The sequence below is a fragment of the Platalea leucorodia genome, assembly GCF_965183815.1.
Source record: "Platalea leucorodia genome assembly, chromosome: 16".
Lineage (NCBI taxonomy): Eukaryota > Metazoa > Chordata > Aves > Pelecaniformes > Threskiornithidae > Platalea > Platalea leucorodia.
The window spans coordinates 6,594,428-6,617,167 of record NC_138838.1 but is presented as its reverse complement, the minus strand read 5'-3'; the positions used below and the strand labels follow the sequence as shown (position 1 = coordinate 6,617,167).

Here is a 22,740-nt window from a genome sequence, read left to right as displayed (position 1 = left end):
GAGGCAACTAGACAGCTAAACACGGAGCTGAACGGGACAGAGTATGATCAAAATGCATCAATATAACAGCTAACAGCAGCAGACCAAAACACTTCTCACATGGCCTGTCCTCCATAGATGTCAAAACATTTTATAGTGGTATGTAGGGTTGCTCTTTCACAACAGAAAGAAGAAAGCAGATGCTGAAAGGTGAAGTGACTGGCCCAGGATTATGCAGTAGGTTAAGCCAGGGCTGGAACACCTTGCCTCAAACACGCAGTAGCAGGAGGGGATTGCTGAACAGCCCCAACACCATATTCACCTCTATTTAAAAGAGCAGCTTTGCAGAGAAGCAAAGTATAACAGAGAAAACAAGAATACAAGGTCCAGAATGAAAGGAAGAAACAGATAGGTAAAAATCTAAGATCTGGGATTTTAGACGTGCTTTTACGGGGACCCAGCTAAAGTTTTTGACTGAGACAAGCCCTAGGATCCAAGGCTGTTCTGTTCATAAGTGCAATACCCATCTATCCATTAGCTATGACAACGCTATTCACAAGGTGATGTCTAGTGACCATACATCAAAAGTGCTCTCAGCGTGGTAGAATTCAGCTACTCACCGGCATTCAGGTGACAGTCTTTAATCTGGAACTGAAGCTCGTTTTCATTTGGAATATCTTTCCATGTTGCAAGGAAGACCTGGCGCTCTGGAAATGAGAAAGACAATTAGCACCCCTGGATCCTCACAGGACAGTAGCATTGATTAGTTCACCGCAGAATGTTACAAGGTAGACACACAAACGATCTTTTGGTCACGTTTTGCCCTGCTGTGGACAGACCCAGGATTTGCTCCTATAACAACCTCTGTCTCACTGTAAAAGCAGAAAAGCTTTGATGGATTTTGGAACCCCCAAGCCAGAGACAGCCTTTACCATATGAGCTGTTTACAAACCAAGAACAGGCAGGATTTGACAAGAAGGAAGGAGATTCACACATTTACAATTACGTTAGCGAAAGCTGCTTTTCAAGCACTTCCCAGCCAATTCAAACAACAATTTAATACAGGTGACCAGGAATACAGAAATTACAGTGAAAGAGGTATGGAGGCAAATCCTAGACCCATTTGAGTGAATCAAACCCTCCCCCCCAAAAAAACCCCAAACCCCAAAATCAGCTTCAAAGTAAACAGATCCACCCCTTGTCTGGCAGAGAGAATCAGAGCAGAAGACTTGGGTTCTGATAACTATTGGAGTTGCGGGACAACAAGGACAGGCCACCAAACCACTACAGATCAATTCAGGCTGCTGAGATGCATTGGCACGAAGACTGTGGCCAAGCCCACGTGAATCTCAGCCATGGGACAACTGCACCCAGCTGGGCGCTGTGAGCACAGCCTGGCTGAGGGAGGCTGACCACAGACCTAAAAGCACTCACCCATTTTGCCATCCTCTACGAAAAGCACGTTGAGAGGAATTAGGCAGCTGAAGTAAAAGACATCAATGTTGTTTTTCACAGCCACCTGTTACAGAAGAAACAGGGGTGGTTAAAGTTTCTCTATCAGCTGGAAGTCCAAAGGGATCCCAAGACTTGCACAGTCTCATTGCTGGCTTGTGCACCCTGGAGTGCTCTCTCCGAGCAGAGGCCAGCTCTGAACATGAGATTACTTGGAGAGACGTCGCTGAGCTTCCAGGTAGTTTCAGGCAAGGAACAGTCCCACCCCTCTGTGCTCACTCCATTTTCAGTAAAAGCTGCTCAATCTTCTCCTATAAGCATTTCACCATGCTGCTTCAGAGCCAGTTGCACTGATGGGGTCACAGCCAGCGTCCTCGCTCTTTTCTGCTCTCATTCAGCCTCTCCCTCCCTCACTTCTTCCACGTCTAATGTATGTACATCTCTCTTGGCTGCACACAGCTACTATCATGTCTGTCATATTGCGTGTGAGCTTCTTCATCACCCCTCTTTGCCATCTCACTCTTGTAATTCCCCAGCTCCAAACCCCTGTGTAGTCTTTATTTTCACCCCCAGCTCTCCATTGTGTCTGAACATGCAGACTCCTTGACTAGTCGTATCTCAGCCCGGACACTTTCTAGAAAGCCTGAACCTGGTCCACTGCCTGCACCTTCCCTGCAGCATCTCCCAAGTTTCCTGCCTTTACCTTTGTAAAAGCTATATAGCGAACATGTGCTGGGTGTTGACTCCTGGAAGAAGAAAGCCCTGCTACAGAGCAATGAGGGCAGGTTTAAAAAAAAAAAAAAAAAAAAGATCACTCGACAAAAGACTTAATTCTCGGTGTCATTAAACTCCACCAGCCAGGGAGATGCACTGGATTGCTTTTTATCACACATGCTTGCCACATTACCGACCAATCTCTGCTAACACAGACAGCAACCTCACTTTCAGTTTTCCCCAGGCTGAGAGCTGACGGTACAGCAGGAGCGAACTGGAGGTCTGAGAAAGTGCACTGTCATAATATAGCACAGAAAAAGGTAGCTCTGGGCTTTATTTCTATGCCTCTCACGCTCTCCTCACATCATCCCGCATAGCGATAGCCTGTCATGGGAGTACAGTTCAGCAGACACCTGCCGTTGCTTGCAATGAAGGAAACTTAGCCTGTAAGAGATGCAGAACTGAGGTTGTGTGGGGAGCCCTGAATTTCAGGAGCTGTTTGAGCTCCTAATTCCTTTGAAAAATCCCAGGAGTTCTCCAATTCGTCACCCAGCTGAAACACAAACCAGACCATGCTAAATGCTGAGCTAAAGAAATAAATTTGCTGCTACAAAGATTTATGCCAAGATAAACTCCATTCACATTAATAATTACATAAATTAAGTGTTCTGCTGAGAAAATCTATTGTCCCATAGTGGCAGGTTTAGAAAGACACCCCCAAACGTTGGTAAAAACAGCTGCGGATAGACAAGGGAGGGGAATAAACCAGAGAATTCAAACACAAGTCAGCTGATTAGACATGCATGCAAGCCAGAGGACAAGTGGTAGGAGATCAGGCTCCCGAATGAACTCTTATAGCAATTGGGAAGGTCCCAGAAGCACAGAGAACAGCAGAAAGGTAGACGTGACAGCCTGTGGGGTTTCTATTTTCAGCCATTACTAAAGGTAGCAGCTTAAATTTAATTCCCACAGTGCAAACCAGCTTAACAAGGGATTAGTTTAAAGCCCACTAAAACCATGTAAATGATGGTGCAACCTAGAAAAAAATGGAAATCGTCCCCTGTAACAGGGAGCTGTCACATGCTCTGATTGCTGGCGTCACACTCGGGAGCTGGAGCGTCTAGTGTTTGAGCTAGAGGCACCAAAGGCAGGGAGGCAAAGGCAGATTGGTGGATGGACTTAAGTGATTCACCTCTGCAAAACGTGATTGAACAGACAGTGGCCAAAATCCACCTCTGAATCTGGGAGGGGAGAGCTGGGGAAGGGACAGCAGTGTAGCCATTCCAGATGCTATGCTTGGATATAAGTCATGGAGATGAGCCAAAAGAGGGAAAATTTAGGCTAAACGTCTGGGAAAATTTGATAGTGAGAATTACTAAGCAGCACAAAATTCTCCTGAGGAAAAGAGAAGCTCCAGTGCTTGGAGTATTTAAAATCAGCCTTGACAGTGCTCTCAATAAAAGGAACTGTAGCAAAACAACAAAGCATAGCAGGGACTACACTACGTGACCCAAGATCTTTTCTAACTCTGATTTAATGATTAATTGCCTTGCCTTAGAACAACAGAGATTACTTAGCTTTTGTAGCTAATTGTTGTTGCCATACAACAGCAGTTTCTTACAAGAGGGGCTGGAAAGCAGTGCTTTCTCTCCAGTCACAGTTCTAGAGGCACACTCCAAATTAATATGCTAACCCTGTCCCTGCAGTTATAAGAATGCTATAAAAAGGTATCTGCTGACCTGCTTCTCAACTCTGCAGAAACATACTGAGTAAGCTGCTTTGGCTATACTCTGGAGAGCTACCCAATTAAAATGCTCTGAAGTGCAATTTCTTCCCAGCATAGAAAAGCAAGCCACATGCCAGCCTTCCTCCCAAACTGCATCACTGGGTTCAGTAACGACATCACGTGTCACCTTGCAAGTATCTGTAATGATGCAGAAACCAGCTGTTACAAATAACTTTTGCAAACAAGAAGGGAAAAACCTACAGTCTCCTTAAACCTATAGCACTAGGACAAGACTGGTAAGCTTTTGAAGACTAGCTTCCATCGTTCAGCACCACATAATTCCCCCAAAACAGCCAGGCATGCACTGTTAGCACTGTGGTCGCCAAGATCTGGTCCACGAAAAGGCACCTGCAGATACCTGGATGAGGAAACGTGCACCAAGAAGAGGCTAAGAGGCTCTAGCAGGTGGTAACAGCTTTCCAAGGTCATGCTTCAACCTTTGCACTGCCACATCAGGAGCATCCAATGCCATCTGACAGGCTACAAAAGCAACCACAGGCAGAAAGCAGATCCACAGCAGCGTCTGTGAGAAATGGAATAGCTAATAACAGTGACCTGCCAAAAAAATCCAGTGCTCCTCAGGTGGGAACATCGGCCTGAGACAATCAATGACATCTAAAGTGATACCAGTAGCTGAGAAGTCTCTCCAGGTTTGACATGCTTGAAAGGCACCTCCACTTGCATTCAATAAATCCTCCAGTCCAGACTAACTTTGCCTGTGGCTCTGCAGCTTTAACCTGCCGACCTGGACACGAACTATTAAATCTTTAACAAGACCTTCAGCTTCAGACATTTGAGAGTTGAAACAGAAGCATTTTAAATAAAAATGGCTTTCGATCTACGATCTTTTTGAAAGGAGGAAAAAAAAATAATACTACTACCTTGTGAATTTAGTCAAGCAGACTACAAAGCTTCTGAAAGATAAAAGTCAAAAGGTGCCAGATTTTCATGTGATGCTTCACTGCTGAAAAGGTGGGAGCCCACTAAAAATTGGCACAGGGTTCCCAATCACTTACATCTTGTTCATGATCTGACTAGAGGAAGCAGCACCTCTAGAAATAACCCCTCAACATATTTTCTCACCCTGCAGCATGAGCACCCTTCTGCTGTCCTTTCTTGCAGTGCAACCCTCTGATAGCCAACACATGGTATTTCGGGGACAAGATACCTCATAAGAACAATGCTAAGTTATTTTCTTCAATAGTGTAGGTTTCTCATGCTTTAAATCCCAGACTTGAGCATAAGAACCGACTTTCAAAGTCAAGTCTGAAAGCAACACAGATGCTTTCCATCAGCAGCGAGTACACAACATACCCACTTGGAATCCCATTAGCACCTACACTAAATTAAGGATTTACTTCAAGTTGGGTTTTGCTTTAGAGCCTGGTAACAGCCAAACTGTTAAGGCGAGAAGAACTCTCCTCTGCAGAGTCTTTTTTACCTCTGCCAGCACAAGGTCATGGTTTATTCTGTGGCAGTCTGCTGCTCTGGCTGTCAGATGCCCCCAGGGAGAGCTAGCTACTTCATTTTCTTTGACAGGTAGGGTTCTCAGGATCCTACGGGTGCTTGACAGCCGCTGCCAGCCGGATGCTCTACCTACAGGCACAAGTCTCAAGCCTGGGCAGCGGAGTTGTGTGCAGACAGCGGTGCTGGGTGCTGCGTCCCCGGCTGCGGCTGTCATCTCCAGGCACACCGCTTACGTCAACGGTCAGGGAACAGCGAGTTACTGGAAGGGTTATGCTCTCATGTGTGCCTGGCTGTACTGGAAGTTCAAAACGTACATTTTATCAAATGTGCTGTACCATGTGGCAGACCTGCCCTTAATCGGGAAGCCAGCAGCTTTCCGCAGCTGAGCTAGGAACTGGCCACAGATGCCAAGCTGTGATCAGAGTCCTTAATTCAGGGAGCTCCCAGGAGGGTTCTCTTTGCTAGAATAAGACCCTCCCTAATAGAGGCTGTTAAAAAAAATAATGCAGGCAACAAACCCAAGAACCGACCTTCCACATCTAGCCACCCAAGGCTGTTCTGTGGTGGTTGGTCCAGTAATTTTGACACAGCTCACACACAAGCAGATATTGTGCCATTTATCAAGCAGGCTCTGAAGGGAGAACATCTGCTGGCTGGACTTGCTGCTCATGCCCATTCTTCAGCCTTGTTTTTATGGAGAGTTGAATGTGTGAAATCTGTTTCCAAGTACCGAGAGTTCTGCATTTGTGACCCGAGATACATTAACACTTCTGACGAACGAGAGCTCCAGTGGTTCTGCATTGCAAGCGAGACACTGAAGAGCGGAGGAGCACAGGTGACGAGTTACAGCAGAACTGAGCGTGGAAGGATAAGTACGATCCAGTGCACTAGCGAGGCCGATCTTTTCTCAATGAAGAAGCTGCACTTTCATCTGCCTTTATAGAAATGTTTTGCCAAACTCATTGGAAGAAACAAAAACGTTCTGCACTTCACACTGCTTAGCAGCAAGGGAGAGGTCTGTGTTTCCAAGTGTCACTTTTCAGGAAGAAATGCAGCTGGCAGATCCCTCCCTTTCAATACTTGCCAGATCATCTTACGGGCATTTTGGAAAATTGAAGCTATGCTTCTTTCAGTTGCATGCTCGGTAGCTGCAACAAACAGCCCTGGCAGTTGACAGCAGGTAACGCTGGGGAACGCACCACACTGATCGTCAATTCTGAATGTAGATCCCAAGAGAATGGCAATACTCCAGACTCAGGCAGACTCGCTACTGCTCCGGGAGTCCCTGCAGCTTGTTTTCTACTGTATTGTCCCCTGCAAGTGGTTACCATCTCACAGAAGAGATTATCGTATTCGTGCCATGACAGGCCAGGTCTGAGCTCTGAAACTCTCGCAGCAGGCTGGCTCCGCTTCACCTATTTCCAGGGTTAGGGGAGCAATTCTCATGTACCCAAAGAAACAAAACAAAACAACAACAACAACAAAAAAAAAAAGAGTATTCTGATTTCACAGCATTTCACAGCCCTTGAAAGGCCATTTACTAGGAACAGTGGTTCTCTTTAGCATAGAAAGGCTCTCATCCCAGGCATTTTCTTATTCCAAATTTGACTTGAAGCCAAAGAAGTATCTGGAAAGACAATTCCTCACCAATGCAAATCCTTATTTCAGAACCTATTTTCCTCTTTGAGACCTCAAGCTCTGACACATGGTGGCAAAGATACCCCAGCCACTCAAGCTCTTCTAGCAGGTATGACCCTGACAGCCTACATGTCATCAGAGGGGTTTCACCACTTTGACTGTGAAAAGGCAACTACAGGACCCAAACAAGCCTGTATAACTACTAGAGCCATCTCCCTGCCTGGCAAACGAGCCACGGCTATCAAATACTTGTGAAGCTCAGCACAGCCTCTCGCACACCTCTAGGCAAGAGCTTGTTATCGCTTATGAGTGCTGTGCTCCGCAGAGGCAGCTCTGCGCAGGGGAACCACAGCACCCACAAGTGCCCGATAGCCTCCAAAAGGCTGACGAGGCACTGCAAGTGTCCCCCAGCAGAAGTTAGCAGCGCACAAATACCTAAGTCAGATTTTCTTTAGCAACAGGCACACTCCAAAGACATCCTGACAGCAGCTTTTTAATCTTTAAGTAGTAAAAAAGATCAACCAGAGAGCAGGGACTGCAGTCTGTTCAGTCCTACGGTGCTGTGCCCAGCCTGACTTTATCCTTTGAATAAATCACTGTTTGACTGGGGGTTGAATCTGAGTCAACAGGTCAAGAAACATCATCACTACTTTGGAATGGGAGGGAGAAGCCTGCTGTTCATTATCACAAGATGCAAGGTGACTGGCAAACAGAAGACTTCAGTTGGGAACCATAGTTATATTTTACCTAAGTAAGCCTCTGAAAATATTTCAGTCTTCATCATCTTCTTGTAAAAATGGCTTTTTTGTTAACTTGTCAAATATTTTAGTTTCTTTACGTGATTACAAATGTTAAGATTAAACCAGCTGTATCGGGTGAACGATTAGAAACAGTAATAAAAATAACCTGAACAAGACTTGAATTCATTACTTCTGAAACAGTTGCCTAAGGAATGTACAACTAGCTTTTGAAGTTTCTCATTAACATGACAAAAAGTTGAAAGCTATCAGTTTGGTTACTTCAGGACTTATTTTTCTTGTTACTAAAACAAAAAAACCCCACCAGAACAGGAGATGAACATAAGGTCCTCAGGTTCAAACCAGCCCTGCATCTACTTCAATGCTCCCCAGCTCAGAAAAACCGCATTAAGCAAATTCAAATTGATGAGTGTTTTGGTTCTTCAATGAATACAGGAACATTTGTATTCTCCACTCCTATATTATGCTATAAATTGTTCCCTAAGTAGGTCACCAAAACGATTTCTGAATGTTTCAAGACAGATAATTTCTACATGAACTCACAAAACAAAACCAGAGCCTTGGCTGTCAGGGCAATGACAGATCTCCATCAAACCCACTGCTGTCAAAAAAGTAAGGGGAGTGCTCTTTTTAACTTGGCATCTGCTATCATGATTCAACTCTTTGCAGAGAAATATACTATTACTCCATATGGCAGCTTCCCCAATTGTAAAAGGGCAGCCAACTTCTATGGCAATGAGAGAGCTAGCAAATTAGCAACTAAGTCTGGCACTAATGAATGCTCTGCTGTCTCAATATAAGGTAGCCGGAGGTTTCCTCGCATGTTTTCTCTTTGCTTTGTTCTAGCAGAAGATGCTACAAGAAACAAACCGTGTTCTGATTCCTTTGGAGATTTAATAACCCAAATACTTCACTTCCTTCCTGATCAAAGGAAGCAGCAACTTGAGAATGTCTCGTTGAGAGAGTCCCCAGTGTTACGGAGGCAGATCAGGACCATCACCTCCTAGAGACTTCCAAATTTGCTTCAGAGCAGGAGGCAGGTTTTACCACAGCTGACCCAAATGCAGTGATGCAACCACATCCTCACGACCTGGATGCAGAGGGAACCCAGCTTTTCCACAAGCTGGAAGGGCCCTCTGTGGGAGACAAGCACATGTAATTCATTCACTGTCCGCATGCTCCCCCATCGCACGACTGAGCTCAGAGCCGGAGTGTAGGACTGCTCGTTTGAGCGCCAGAGAAGCTATTTTGAGCTGTTTGCCCAAAGACTCATCAATAAGTCATAAGCCCCAGAATGGAAGTCAAAAGAAGGGAAAAAACAGTTGCTCAGGCAGAATAAATAGTAACTTCCATTGCATACCCTTAATCTAAAAAGAGAATGAGCTGCTTCAAAATATTTCCCTCTATGGGCTGCTACACTACAGAAACCCAACCTAGTTCCATCTCCTGGAGACTTGAGGCGAGTGAGACATGCTACAGTGCAAGTTAACTGCACTCTTGGATACTGGGAAAATCATCCTGGAGGACCCAGCTACACAGAGCAGAGAGGAGTCAGTCGCTGAGCTGCGCTCCACAGGCTGGCTGCACATGGCAGCACCAGGGAAGAGCCTCCTGCCAGGGAGAACTGTCTGCCCCATGAGTGCTTCGGGACCAACGCCCCTGAGGCATGCCAGGACTGATGGAGACGGTCTCTGGTCCAAACCATAGGGGAACATCTCCCTGGATCTGTCGTGCCTTTATCAGACTGGCAGCCCAATCTGATAAAAAAAACACTTCTAGGGAATGCTGTGCCCGACACACACCAACAGCCTCATTAACGAAACACTGGCTGCTTACGTCACTTCTCCCCTGCCTTTCCTGGAACACATCTTGTTTACATCGGATTAAGCTACCCAGGACAGGAATGTGCCAATGCCTTTGTAAAGCACCCTGGAAGTTAAGAGCACTAGAGAAATATTAATCACTCAGCAGTTGCCACCTTTCCTGCAATTCCTTTAATTGCCTCAATTCTTGCTGACTGCTCTCACTGCCTGCTCCACCACAGGCATGTACTTTCTCTGTTCAGACCAGCTCCAGTTCATAAGCCCAACCAAACCTCGAGCCCAGTTTAAAGAAGAGTGTTACTGGAGCAAAGACCTTAATCTACACAGATGCAAGCAGTGGGTTTGAGGTGTTTGAAAAGGTAAACTCACAAAGTTCAAGAAGTGTCTGCTTCAGTCCTCTTGGAAGAGACTAGAAAAAGGAATAGGAAGTTTTGGCCAGACTCATAGCCCACATCCATGAGGTCTGCCTGCTTACCCTATACACATGGTATTTTGTTACTAGAGTCTTACCACATTGTCTTGAGCCAAACAAACTGGGCTGAGCACCCACTGATCCCCCCGCTGCCCAGAACGAGACAATCCTTACCTGGAGGTTGTTCAGAGGCTCCATTTTCATGACTGGTCCCAGAGTGTTGAGGAGCAGGGAGACATCGATACTTTGGTTTGGCATCAGAGGCGTGTGAATGGCCAATGGGGTGCTCGGGATGACCCCAAAGCTGGGCAAGAGAAAAACAGAGGCGATGAGAGCAGCACTACATTGCCCAACACCTATTCCCTTTTTGCCAAGCACAAGCTGGCTCAACTTCCCATTACTCCTGAGCTGCCCCTGCTGTTACTCCAGGGGAGGAACACAGCTCAAAACGTGCACCATGGCAGACACTCAAAGTAGGACAAGGCCCAGGAAACTCAATCAGGCTGGTCTCCCTGACAACATGCACCATCCTGCCCAGGGGACCAGCATCTGGGAGCTCTTCCATTACCCGCACAGCGCTGCTCTACGTGCTGAGCAGCAGCCTGCCTAGCAAGGAGCGGCACCTGCACTCAGACTCAGGCCTGGGGGCTCTCTCTCACAGAGCTGCAGAGCACCAGAAGTAGAGTATATCAAACACTGCGTGGCTGTTATATCATTGGGAGCCACGGAAGAAGGAACTGGAGCCAACACAGAACAAATACATAGCCAAGGAGGAGTACGTGGTTTGTAACAGAGCACTGTAGAACAAATGAATCAACGCAGCCAGCTGTCTAGTCCCGAATGACAGCGTCTGGCTCTGTTGCTTTGTTTGAGGCTCCTTCAGCTGGGGATGTATGCCACCACAGCACAGCAAATGTTTACTTGCCCCTTCAGTCCAAGAGGCATTTAATTCCACAGGCACCTCTACTTAGTGTGGAGAAGAGGAAGAGCAGCTAACATTTAACATAGCGCTTCTGTACTATGTACCAGCTTCTTTTCAAAAGCAGATGGAAGTTGAGATGTATAAGATAGTTTTGGTGTCCATTTGTGACTGCATTTCTTTTTAGTGTAATTCACATTAGCTCAGAAGGTGATAGAGCATTTACAGGAACACAGATGTATGGTGTGTATTTTTACTTTATGCACTAAAAAACTGATACTGTCTCTGCACAGAGTCAGCTGCATGTGTATGAGGTATGTCACTCTTTCAGAAACCAGCAGATGCCCCATTCTTTGTTCTCCATAGTTTTCAGCTCTAGGGAGCTGAAATAAGAATATTTTCAGCAAGGGCCTAGCCACGTGATTTGCCTTCTGCAGCCATTTCACCTTGGGGAACATAAGCTCTAGTGTTTTCCCTTAGACTCAGAGGGAAAATAAAGTTGCATTTTGCTACCCAGTGGCTGTGGTACTACAGCACGCTAGAGCTCTAGCATTCTTTTTTTTTTTTTTTTTAAATGCTTTATTCCAAGTCTGCAGTGAATGCAATTAGTAGCAGCAGGAGAGAGGAAAAAGCAGTAGAAACTTCCCAATCACAAACCTTCATATTTAAACCTAAAGAGCCAGCCCACTGCAGCTCTTTCCAATGCACCAGCCACACTGGAAAGCGGTGACAGGAGAATAGTGTTTGTAGAAGAGTAAATAGTAGTAGATTGTATATGGATCGTGTGCAGATACGCTGCAAAAGGAGAAACTGCTGTTTTACTGTACAGTATTTAAACTTCTTACATCCTTGAGAAGTACCATGTAGGTGTGGCTAGAACACAGCTTGATGTATGGGGAAAAATCACAAGCAAAACAGCTTTTTTTCAGGTCAATTTGCATGAAACATTTGCATGTAGCAGCTTAGCAAAACTCTTCAGAAAATATAACAGTCCAGGGAGAACATTTACTAAGACTTACTTAGCATAATGTCTTTTGTAAGTAAATATTATTCGTCCCAAGAAATCCCAAATTTGCAAGGCTAACAGTGATATTAAAGAGATGGTTTCAGTGGATCTTTAGTACAGAAACCCTTTTCCAGTGAAAGGATATTATGAAATACGGGGAACATTTCAGTCACAAGATATTCTTGATAAGAACTAGCCCGGTCCTTGCTCAAGATAACATATAGCAAAGCACACAATAAGCTGAGAAGGGTATTTGTGGGAAGACACTGTAGCTGTACTGCCATGTCATGTCTTTTGGCTGAGATAGGTTTCTGAGAACAATCTGTATGCTCTAAAGATTCAAGTGCCTGCTCCTTCTGACAAAATTGTTCTGCTGCCAATTACAGGGAAAACATGTGCCATAGGCTCTTACCTTGCAACTTCTTCATCAACAATTAGCTTTATTAATGAGACCTGTACTTCCAGACAGTCTGAGGGGCAGCACAGCAATTAAGTCAGGAGGTAGAGGCATTACAGACTGATAGTTGTGCAGCTCAAATGCTTGCCTGTTTATGCTCTCGCTTTCCGCGGGGCATTTACTGGCTATAAAACCACTAACCTGCCTAACAACTCATGAGGCTGCTTTAAAACTCTGCAGAGATTAAATGGGGCAGATGCTGTCTCAGAGCTAGGAGAACGACAGGACCGTCTGCTGCCTGTTTCCTCACAGATTTATCAGTCTGTATTTTCAGCCCTTTCACACAACTGTGGTGTGATGGAGAGTTCAGGCTGTATCATCCAGCTGTTTCCATGACTGCATTATATACCTACATAAAAGTCCTCCCTATATCTAGCAGTGTAGACACAGACTCCTTCCATAGGAGCACGCAATCTTTTTGACATAGTGGATAAAGCGTATTGATTTCTTACCTGTTCTTATTGAACTGAATGGCAAAGTCGGTCATGTGCTGCAAAGCCTTATTGGTAAAGTTCATCTCCATGTAGATGTGTCCCTGCCTGTGACTGAATGTGCCCGAGATCTCCAATCCTTTAGCCTTCACTGCAGGCAACCAAACCTTGAACACAAGAGATGTCATTCAGCATGAGAAGTCTGGCCTAAAGATAACAAACAAGCACAGTTTTCCAAACAGCAGGAAACTCCTGAGTTTGGAAACCCAGCTACATTGGCACATGAAGCCCACAAATGCTAAAGAAACACTACAGGGAAGATACAACATCGGGTGTTGAAAGGATCAAGCTCACCAATCAGAAATAAGCTTGCTGCTCCTAATCCATATTTGTTCACAGCACTCACATAAGAATTCAAATATAACATTACTGTGCACAAGAAACAGCAAAAGCTTGTGTCCATCACACTAACGCGAGACTTACCAAGTCTGCTGATGGACAGGCTTCTCCAAGGATCTGTTGGGCTATTAGAGGCAGGACAATACTAAAGTTTGAACCAAATAAAATTACAGGGCTGATATTATTAGCTGTTTGGGTTCTGGATTCCCAAATCATCTCGGTGGAGAAAAACCCAGACTCAAATTTGAGGGATGCAAAATGAAGTACTCAGCTCAAAATTACTGGGTTCTTTCACACTTGGTCTTATATATGGTTTAATACTTGCAAGCAGCTAAGGACCCAAAGCTTTGAGAATGCTCTGCAGTACCTTGAGATCCTAGATTTCATAGGATGACTTTAGTTTTTTAATAAGAGTGCTAATTTTTGTTTATTCCCTTTCAGGCTAACCCTGAGCTCACTGTGGCTGCTCCACAGCCCATTACCAGAACCATGTTCCGCATCTCATGAACCCTTCAGACTGAGCATGCTTCAGTCAGTGCATCTGTGATCTCTGTCACTAACAGAGTACTTATCCGCATTACGCTGCGGCACTCTCATCCCAATCACCTGATTTGATCTTCACTGTCACACTGGATTCCTCCAAATAAGCGAATCTTCTATGAAAGTTGTAGCAAATTGTATCCTGCCCTCAGTTTCCTTGGGAAACTTGCTAAGAAGCAGGTCTCCAGGAAATCTGCTCTGACAAAACTGAAATTCTCCTATCTTATATAAGCCATTCTTTAGAGTAACATTGTTACAGGCAAAACGAGAGAACTGCTAAAAAACCAGAAGTCTGCAACAAACAACTAACACAGTCTCCAACACACTCTTACTCTGCCTGGGAAAAACCCAGGGCATCCCTAAAGGGACTGAGTTGAACTAAGGTGCCCTGACAGCACCAAAAGACCAGCAATAAAGGGACAAGTGAGCAATCTCAGACTTCTTGTAGCCTAAGGTAAGGCAACATACTGAGGATGTTCTTTTTCCTTACGTACAGACTTGGGAGCCACATATCCTCCAGGAGCCATGCCTATACCAGATGAGAGCTCGAAGAGATCGTTGAGTCCACTGCTCACCACCGCCGGGGTGGGTGAAGGGGCAAAGGTGGCTGGCACGGAAGAGGGAATGTAGGTCTGCCCCACCTGGAGGGGTTAGAAAGAACAAGCACTGATTAACACCACATATGAGGAACACTACTTATTTAATAAAGCATGAACTCGGGCAATATCCTAAATATTTTAAAGCCATTTGCAGCTTCCCCGCTGAATTATCAATAGTGCTAAATAATGCATTTGAATTCCAAAGCTCTTGGCAACTAATCCCTACACTCGGCTGTCACCTCAACCATGCAATAGCTTTCACATAATTTTTTATAGCTCCAGTTATCTATTCCCACTGTAGAGGAATCTTTCTTCTCCATCTCTGCTTCTCATAAAGACAATATGCTTTGTGGACCTACCCTACATAAACCCAGGGAAAAGAAAAAATGCTTCAAATCTTTCCCCAACTACAACAGTCTTCAGGAATCTGCAAGATTTTGCATATCCAGAGATAGCAAGGGAGTCACGACCATATTGCATATTCCCACCCAAAGCCAGAGCTCTGCATTCTCAGCTCTGTGGTCCAAAAGGTTCATTACATGAAGCAGAACTAGTTGTCTCTGTCTGCCAGAGGACAACCTTTCTGCAGGAAGGGCAATCCTTCCCTCTCAGGACTTAAATGAGGGCACCAAACATGAAATATTAACCTTTAGGTACCCAGCTCCAGGTGAAACAGTCACACTCAAGTGAGACTCTCAACTTCTCTTCTTTTCTGTGAGCAGAAATTATGTGCTTGAGAATAGGATTCACCAGTCAGCAGCCCAGAAACAGGCTGAATGACTAAAGCAGGCAATAGGAAATACTGATGACAGGTCTGGGTCTGAAGTCTCACTGCTGCTCCGTGTTCAGGAACCCACCTGAGATGTGATGTTTCCATCAACTCTTTGAACAGGGAGGACCAGTGGTTTTACAGAACTGCTTGGTGGGTTTATGTTGGCCCAGGAAGGCAGAGACCTGGCTTTGTAGGTATGATCTCTACAGAGTAAGTAGCTCCCACGTCCTGGTGTGTACTGCCTGGGGGTTACAGGTGTACTGTACCACCAGCTCTCCTCTGCCCTCATGCTGAAGTTAGAAAGGACTGCAAGATTCACAGGGAAAGAAGGAGAGAGAATGACTGCAGCCATAACAAGGGTTTCTGAAGAGCCCTCACTCCGAACTGAGTATGCTGTCCTCACTGAATTACTGGCTACACAGTCCTGGGAAGAGGGACCGGAGCTTTCTCCAGGAGACTGCTTTTGGCTGTGGGTTGGAGGCCCACTCCCTCCTGCCCACCACGTCTCCAAGTCATCTTGCATCCTTTTCCCATGCTTTCCTGGAAGAAGCTGGTATGCATTTGAAGCCAAGGGTGCTTTGGAAGCAGCCTGAAAGTCTCCCATGTCCTGGCAAGCGCTCTAGGCACTAGGACACTTCACAAAGCACAGGCACAGAGAAGGAGGCCAGTGGCAGGCAGAGTTCAGCACTGACCACACATAGCAGGAAAGCTCAGAGCACTTGATCCTGATGTCCAAGAAAAAATCTTATGTGGCGTCTGGGAGGAGAAAAGCACCGAGTTCAGCCCGTGGTGACGCTGGGTTAACGTTACAACAAAACAGGCTGCGTGAGTAGAGAGGCGAGCATCCTTGGCCTTTCAGCTGCCAAAGCAGTTGCACAAGGACTGGGGTACTGCCAACGTTAATGCTGGTGCTCAAACTAAAAGCTCTGAGAAAGAAGAGCTAAGCAGATAGAGTCAGCAGCTCTGGCCCTGGCTGCTCTTAGGAAAGCCCAGGCGACAGCTGGACTCACAGCAACATAGGTGGGACCTGTGTGTTTCAGTTGCAGTTGTCCATTTTCAAACATCTTCAGGGATTTAAGCATCTTCCAGCACATAATGGGTGAGGTTGTATTTAAAAACCCTGAGCTTTGAGCAGCTTTTTAAATTGGGGAAAAAAATGGAATGGCACTTACTGCCGGGCTTCCTCCAATGCCCCCGCCAAGGTCACTGCCAAGCTGAAAGAGAGAAGGAGAGAGAGGAGAGAAAGACCGAGTTCATTTAAGCCAAGTGTCAGATGGCCGGAGTGGAGCTCAGTTGACCGCACTGCTGCGAGCACCTCGCACTCGCTTGCTGCGTACAGGACAGACAGAAATGCAATGACGGGAAAGCACAGGGAACAGAGGGGCTTTTTTGCTGTTGTGTGAGCAGAGCTATTCAGAGAACTACCCCCCACACCGACTGCAGACAGGAGCGTTTTGCAGGTTAATAAGAACAAAAACTCATCCCCTCTTGCTCCTGTCATCCGTACCACAAACTCTGCGCAGTTCCTCATGTTTCATGCATCAGTGCTTTCCCTTCAACCCACCACGCTGGCTGCCAGCAGTCCTGAGCAGCTTCACAAAACCCAGTGGGGTAACTGTGAAATGGAATAAAAATAAAACTGACAGGAAGCTCACTTCCTGAAAGCTTTAGTTTTCTAGGGAACAGCTACGAACTACAAGAAAACACAATGCATCTTGGCTACGTTCCTCTGACACCCGGCTCTCTTCAATAACCAGGAAGAAAGAGAATAGGATGCGTGCCGGCTATTGCAACAGCTCAGATAGGTGGGCTTTGTCTTCACTTTGAAGACGCTCCCCTCCCTTAGAGAGGACAAACCCAGCTTCATGATCTAATGGGCCACTCAAATAGTAAAGAGACCTTATGGTGCACTAGGATATTTCAGTAACGATCTCTGCCAAGCTCCAGTTTGAAGTGACTGAAATAGCTATGGTATACCACCCGCACAACCTTCCATGAACGCTACATCCTCCTCGGAGCCCTTCTGCCCACCCCTCCTGCAGCCCACCTAGAAGCTGTCCTACCATGAACTCCCTTTACGAAGCATCCAGACCACTTTCTCTGTGATAGAGCCCATTTTTTTTTTTTAAACATCCATGCCATTCTACACGCTTGAGAGAATTCAGTGATCAGGACAGACTCCAAAGCTGGCTACAAGTGCTGTTTGTGAGTACAACATCACTCCTGTGAATATTTATAAAGCACTCGACAGATGACTGATAGCCAGGAGGAAACAAGCACAGATCTGCAGCGGTTGTTCACTACAGAGACATCTCCAGGCTTATCTGTGTCCTAGGCTTTTGTTCAGAAGACTATGACAGTTTTTTGCCTAGTGCAAGGGTTTTGTGGGTCACATTCAGACAAGGATCATGCCCCAACAACATGCATGGAGGATGAAGCAAGTGCAGGGTTGAGGTAGGAGCCGGCCCCATGGGGAAAAGGCTGGGCTGGCAGACCAGAACAGCGGAGCTCACCTCATTGATGGCTTTGCTATTCCATTTGATCAGGGTTTGGGGAGGGTTGTTTGTTTTAAAAGAGCATTTGACAAACTGGATCAACAGAGGCTCTAGGTATGTTATTCAAATATATGCTGGTGTGATAAGATATCGAAAAAACACACCATACAGCTAAAGCAGAAGCTTCCACGAGTGTGCATGCTTAAAAGACAAAAAGGCTCCAAGCCTTTCCCTCTGCACAAAAGACCTGGAAATTCAACTTTGTTCTGGCCCCCGCTAGCCTGCTCCCTAGGAGTTCTCATGGCAAATGTATTTTACACTGGTCAAGAAATACCATAAAGCTTCCTACTTCTCTCCCTCAGAGCACAGATAAAAAGGATAAAATGCCTGGAGAACAGCAGCGAGGTTGCAAGACAGTGACTTACTAGATAATGACTAGCCTCCAAAAAACCTGTAAAATTTGACAAATCCCTGTGCTGTTCTGGATCCCCCTTCTATCCCCTGGCATCTCTCCTTCCCCTGGTCCCCACAGGAGCCACCTGATGCAATATTAGCTACCATAAGTAGATGTTAGAGGAGTACAAATCACACAAAATTTGCCTTTTGTTAAGAAGCCTTAAGAGCTTTTTTCCCCTGTGTGAGCCTCAGTTTATCCCTACTTGAAGTCACGGCACAAATTTATAGGAGGTCCCTCATCTTCTGCAACAGCCACCTCTTCATACAGCAACCCATCCTCTTTCTGCCCACAGCAGTGCACGAGTCCAGTTTTCCTTAGCTTACTTAAGAGATAACAGATCAGAATGAACGATTCCAAAGTCAAAAGAAGGATCAGTCACGGACCAAAGGAAGCCAGCCAGAGGATGCAAATCCAATTAATATTGAGCTTATAAAATAGGGCTTATTACACTGTCACGTCTCCCCCACTGAAACAGCCTGGCAGAAGAGAGGTTTGTTCTACAGCCTGCTCTTTAAGCCAAGCCATGTTTTAGATTAATATATCAAATCATTTACAACTTGTTACTGGCTCACTGAGGAGTAATAAATGCAACTATTACACCTCATACCTATTCATAGTCTTGCACGCAGATGAACTTCACACTTTATATGGACAGGCAGTGAAGTCCAAAGGAAAAGAGAAAAAGCTGAAGAACCCACTTCATTTCCAGATATTATTGTATGCATGGAGGATTTCCAGTACTGTTGTCTGAAGCAGAAGAAAGACTGGTTTATCAAGCAGCAAGCATTTTACAAGGGGTATTATGGAAATGACTGAGTAATTCTGCATAATCAAGCCAGATGTTAACTATTCTACCATTTCCTACTACTCATCATCAGAAGCTGCAGGCTAGGAATCCAACCTCGAAGAAACCCATACACTGGTATGTGCGTGCACTCACTGTGAAGGAGGGAAGGAATGACATATTGGGGTTCCTCAAGCTATCCACAAGTTTTCCATTTTCCCTAGCTGTCAGGCCTTGGGGGAAAAGTAGAAATTGGATTTATTGCTTGTCTTGAGTCAACACTCCAGCTCTCACCCCCTACAAGGCGGAGAAAAAAAAAACCCTCACTGGCTCAGAGAATTTACCATGAGCCTCCTTACATTTCTAGATTGCACCCAACATCTCTGCTTTGTGGTAGGAAAGGTCTCTTTCCAACGCCAGGAGACTCTGACCTGCTCCTCCTGAAGCCCCACTTTACTCATAGGAGGGGTCTGCACACAGCAGCCTGCCAATTTCTTGGCTCCTATGCTTGGGACCAAGCACTGCAGATGCGTACTACCAAGCCGCAGAGCAAGCTCCAAGGAGCTGGCAGCTTCACCAGGTCCCTACAGGCAGAGCTGGCTCTGCCTACGTAGTGAAAAGAGAAGTGGCAACATAGGTGCTTCAATAGAAATTAAAGGGGAGAAAAGTTAATAAAGAACTAACACAATCAATTCCACATCAGATCTGGGGTGCACTACCCATTGTAGTGGCACAGAAGTCCCTTTCTCCATTTTTCTTGCCTATCACCCTCCCATATCACCAATGCTTTCCCCATTCAGAAACTACAGGTCTCATTTACCCCATCCTCCTGCAAGATGCCTGAGATCTAACTTTATTCCAAACTCAAATGATGGAAGAGACCGTAACAGCAATGTGTGTGAATAAGAGGGAAGGAGGAAGACAGAGGGAACAGGAACCAATTACCCACAGAGTGTCCTCTCCCATCTGGAGTGACAGGCAGAGTGCAGAAGGAAAGAAGCAGATATTAGTCAGGCGCGAAGTGCTGCTGAACCAATTCCCCAGGGCTGGCAGCTCTAGTTAACCGTTTCCATTCATCTCATGGGCGGAAAGACACTCCTGGGGGAAGGACAACGTGAACCTGCCTTACATGGGAGCAGGCGACAGCCCCGCAAGGAGAGGACCACGTTAATACAGCTGCCAGCCCTACCCAGGCTGAACGGCTCGCTATGAAGGTGGGGTGGACGAGGGCTGCCACTTGGTCTCAGGATGGCCAAGGGGAACTTTTGGCTGGGAACTTGTGGCGCTGCAAAGCCCTGATCCTGAGCCCCAAGCTGGCAGGCTTACCTCTTGCTGAAGAGTACAAAGCCTCTGGCCAGGATGAAAAGCTGCCAGCTTCAGGAGATGAGCAGGGGATGAACAGGGAGCCTTGGCCACCAAAAGCACAAAGTTCTTCAAACAGGAATTCTCTTTATTCCCTCCAAACCCATCCTGCCACAACAACACTCAAGCGGCCACATGGGTTTAAAGAAGAGGCTGGGCTCAACCCTCTATCAACAAAAACAGTACTAGCACCTCTCCCCAAACCACATCGGCATCTTTACTTTGGCTCGGACGGCGTTGCAGCTGCTCTGCAGTTGAAGAGCATTTTCGCCCTGTAATTTCAGCTCCATGTAAGCAGTTATGCTGACTTACGAAGTGCAGCAGTGCCGGAGTTACTGCATTAGGAGGGTTTATTTGCATCTTAACAGCAGCTTGTAATGAAGTGACTCTGTTGAAGTGTTCATGTGATCCGGAGGGGTTACAATCACTTCTGCAACATGACGTGAGGCATTTGGAGCTCCAAAAAATAACAGGGAGGGTGGAGCCAGGGACAGAAGCTGCAACAACCACTGCTCAGCAACAGCTTTGCCTTGCGTCCATAGCATAGCCAGGGCTTTCAGAGCAGCCATGCATTTCATGGAGCTGTAATTCACAGGTTAACAGGGGACTATTGCTGACTCCTCCCTCCCTCGTACCCCAAACGAAGAATTAAGCATCACAGCTCAAGGAGCTAGATGAGAGCATGCACCCAGTAACACAGCAGCAAGGAACACAAGGCATTTACCTAACAAGAATCGGGCAATGGGACTGACTGAAATGCTGAGAGTGCAGTTGCTAGCAGGCCACTTGATCTGCGCTAATGCTTAGATTAGAGACTAGTCTAAATAATCTAACTTAGATTAGTTAGAGGCATCTTAACTGCAGGACAGATCATGCCTGGTCTGCATCTTCTGACCTCCTGAGGGGCCGTAGATATCTCACTGCAGCCTCCGCTGTGGTTCACACAGAAGCATTTTCAGTATTTTGTTTGCTGCCTGTTTTATGTGTCTCTTTTCATGCTGCCAAGCCAGGTTTGCAGAGCAGAAGGGCTGCTGTCCAAACCAAGGACAGCTGTGTCAAAGGTGGTGGAGGACAAGTCATGCTGCCAATACCACAGCCACCAGTTTCAGTAGCACTTACTGCTAATGCTTTACCTTGCTGAATGATTTCCATCAGCAAATGAAACTAAGTACTAACCATTTTCGTTTTCTAAAGTGTAAAAAAGCAGCTCTACAAAGCTCTAGCAGTCCTATTACTGTTACAGCAACAGCCTTAAATCAGACTTGAATGAGAGACCCACCAGAAGAGCTCCTCTTCCATATCAGCACTGCTCCAGCAATGGACACATGCCCTTTGTCAGGAATCCTAGCAGATGTCCTTTGTAGCTCATCAAACCAGAACAGCCTACATGAAAGGAGACGCTCAGCTCCTTGTCGGAGGCTGGAGGAGCAGCCTGGGGAAGCATCACATCCACTGCATAAATGGCTGACCTAGCATAGCCATTCTCACACTGTAGTTCCAGGAAAAGGTAAACGAGGTAGCCTTTCGGATCAGGCAGGCACTCAGGACTGCTGGAGCAGGCATTTCTTCCCAGGCTTCTTCCCTACAGGCGCCCAGAGCCCAGGACATCCCACAGGAGAAGGTGAGCCAGTGCTTGGGTCCCAGCCCTCCACCACACTTCAGAGCAAGCACGGTGGTGGGACACAGCCCTGAACCACGCAGGACAGACCCCTGGGGTCAGCCCCCCCTATATCCAACCCAATTACATAGAGGGGCACAGCTCCACCTGGAACAGCCCAAACCAGTCCAGGTATTACAGAAAATTGTGAATATCCAGTGTTTATCAAACAGCTTTACAATTCAGGACATAAATCGATCTGACCAGCTGCCAGCCTTGAATCAATAATATCCTTGTAGATGAGTGGCTAGAGTATTAAAATCCTTACATAACAGACAATCCAAACCTGTCCATTCCTACAGATTTACTGCTCTGCCCCCGGGTTTAAAGCCAGCCTCCTTGGCTCCCGGCCACAGTGCCCTGCTCCCGTTAAACGCACGGGCTCGCCGTGAGCTGCACAACATGCTGGGCAACACGGAGCTCTCATGCCCAATGGGTTTTCCGAGCAAATGAACACACAAAAAGGTTTCAAGGCAAAATGACCCTGGCTCATTACAGCATGGATAAACATCCTACGAAGCGCCACATCAACAGTAAACCAGGAGTTGGAGGGCTGCCTATAATCTGCATGAAGTTTAGCCACTTAAGAGCCGGCTTTAAGGGCATCAAGCATCAAACTCCAGCTCTCAGCATGCACAACTCTGCACCCAGCAATCTGCTGTCCAAGCAAGTTTTGCTTCTCCCACATTAGTGACTGGTATCACTACTTTACACTGTGGGCTTGGTCACCATTTTACAGAAAAGAAAGCAAAGCAGAGAAGAATGAGATCTGCCCAGGGTGGCACACAGAGGCACAACCTGGAGCAGGCCGAGTGCTGGCTCTCTTCTCTAGA

The 22,740-nt window shown here is 46.2% G+C and overlaps 1 protein-coding gene across 9 annotated transcripts in view; it reads right to left on the bottom strand.

Moving 5' to 3' along the window:
• Nucleotides 1-22,740, bottom strand: part of AP2B1 (adaptor related protein complex 2 subunit beta 1) — an 86,449-nt gene that overhangs the window by 17,079 nt on the left and 46,630 nt on the right. For 5 of the 9 annotated variants that reach the window (XR_014229938.1, XR_014229939.1, XM_082328226.1 and 2 more), the window contains 6 exons: nt 16,325-16,366; nt 14,276-14,422; nt 12,864-13,009; nt 10,204-10,333; nt 1,414-1,498; nt 600-686 (listed from right to left, as the gene is read on the bottom strand). Coding sequence is in view for 7 of the 9 variants with exons in the window: in XM_082328226.1 (XP_082184352.1) it covers nt 600-686; nt 1,414-1,498; nt 10,204-10,333; nt 12,864-13,009; nt 14,276-14,422; nt 16,325-16,366 (637 nt within the window). In the remaining 2 variants the exon portion in view is untranslated. Of the gene's footprint in view, nt 1-599; nt 687-1,413; nt 1,499-2,874; nt 6,840-8,015; nt 10,027-10,203; nt 10,334-12,863; nt 13,010-14,275; nt 14,423-16,324; nt 16,367-22,740 lie in introns of those variants that run through there. The other 4 variants (XM_082328231.1, XM_082328228.1, XM_082328232.1 and 1 more) reach the window with 4 other exon arrangements.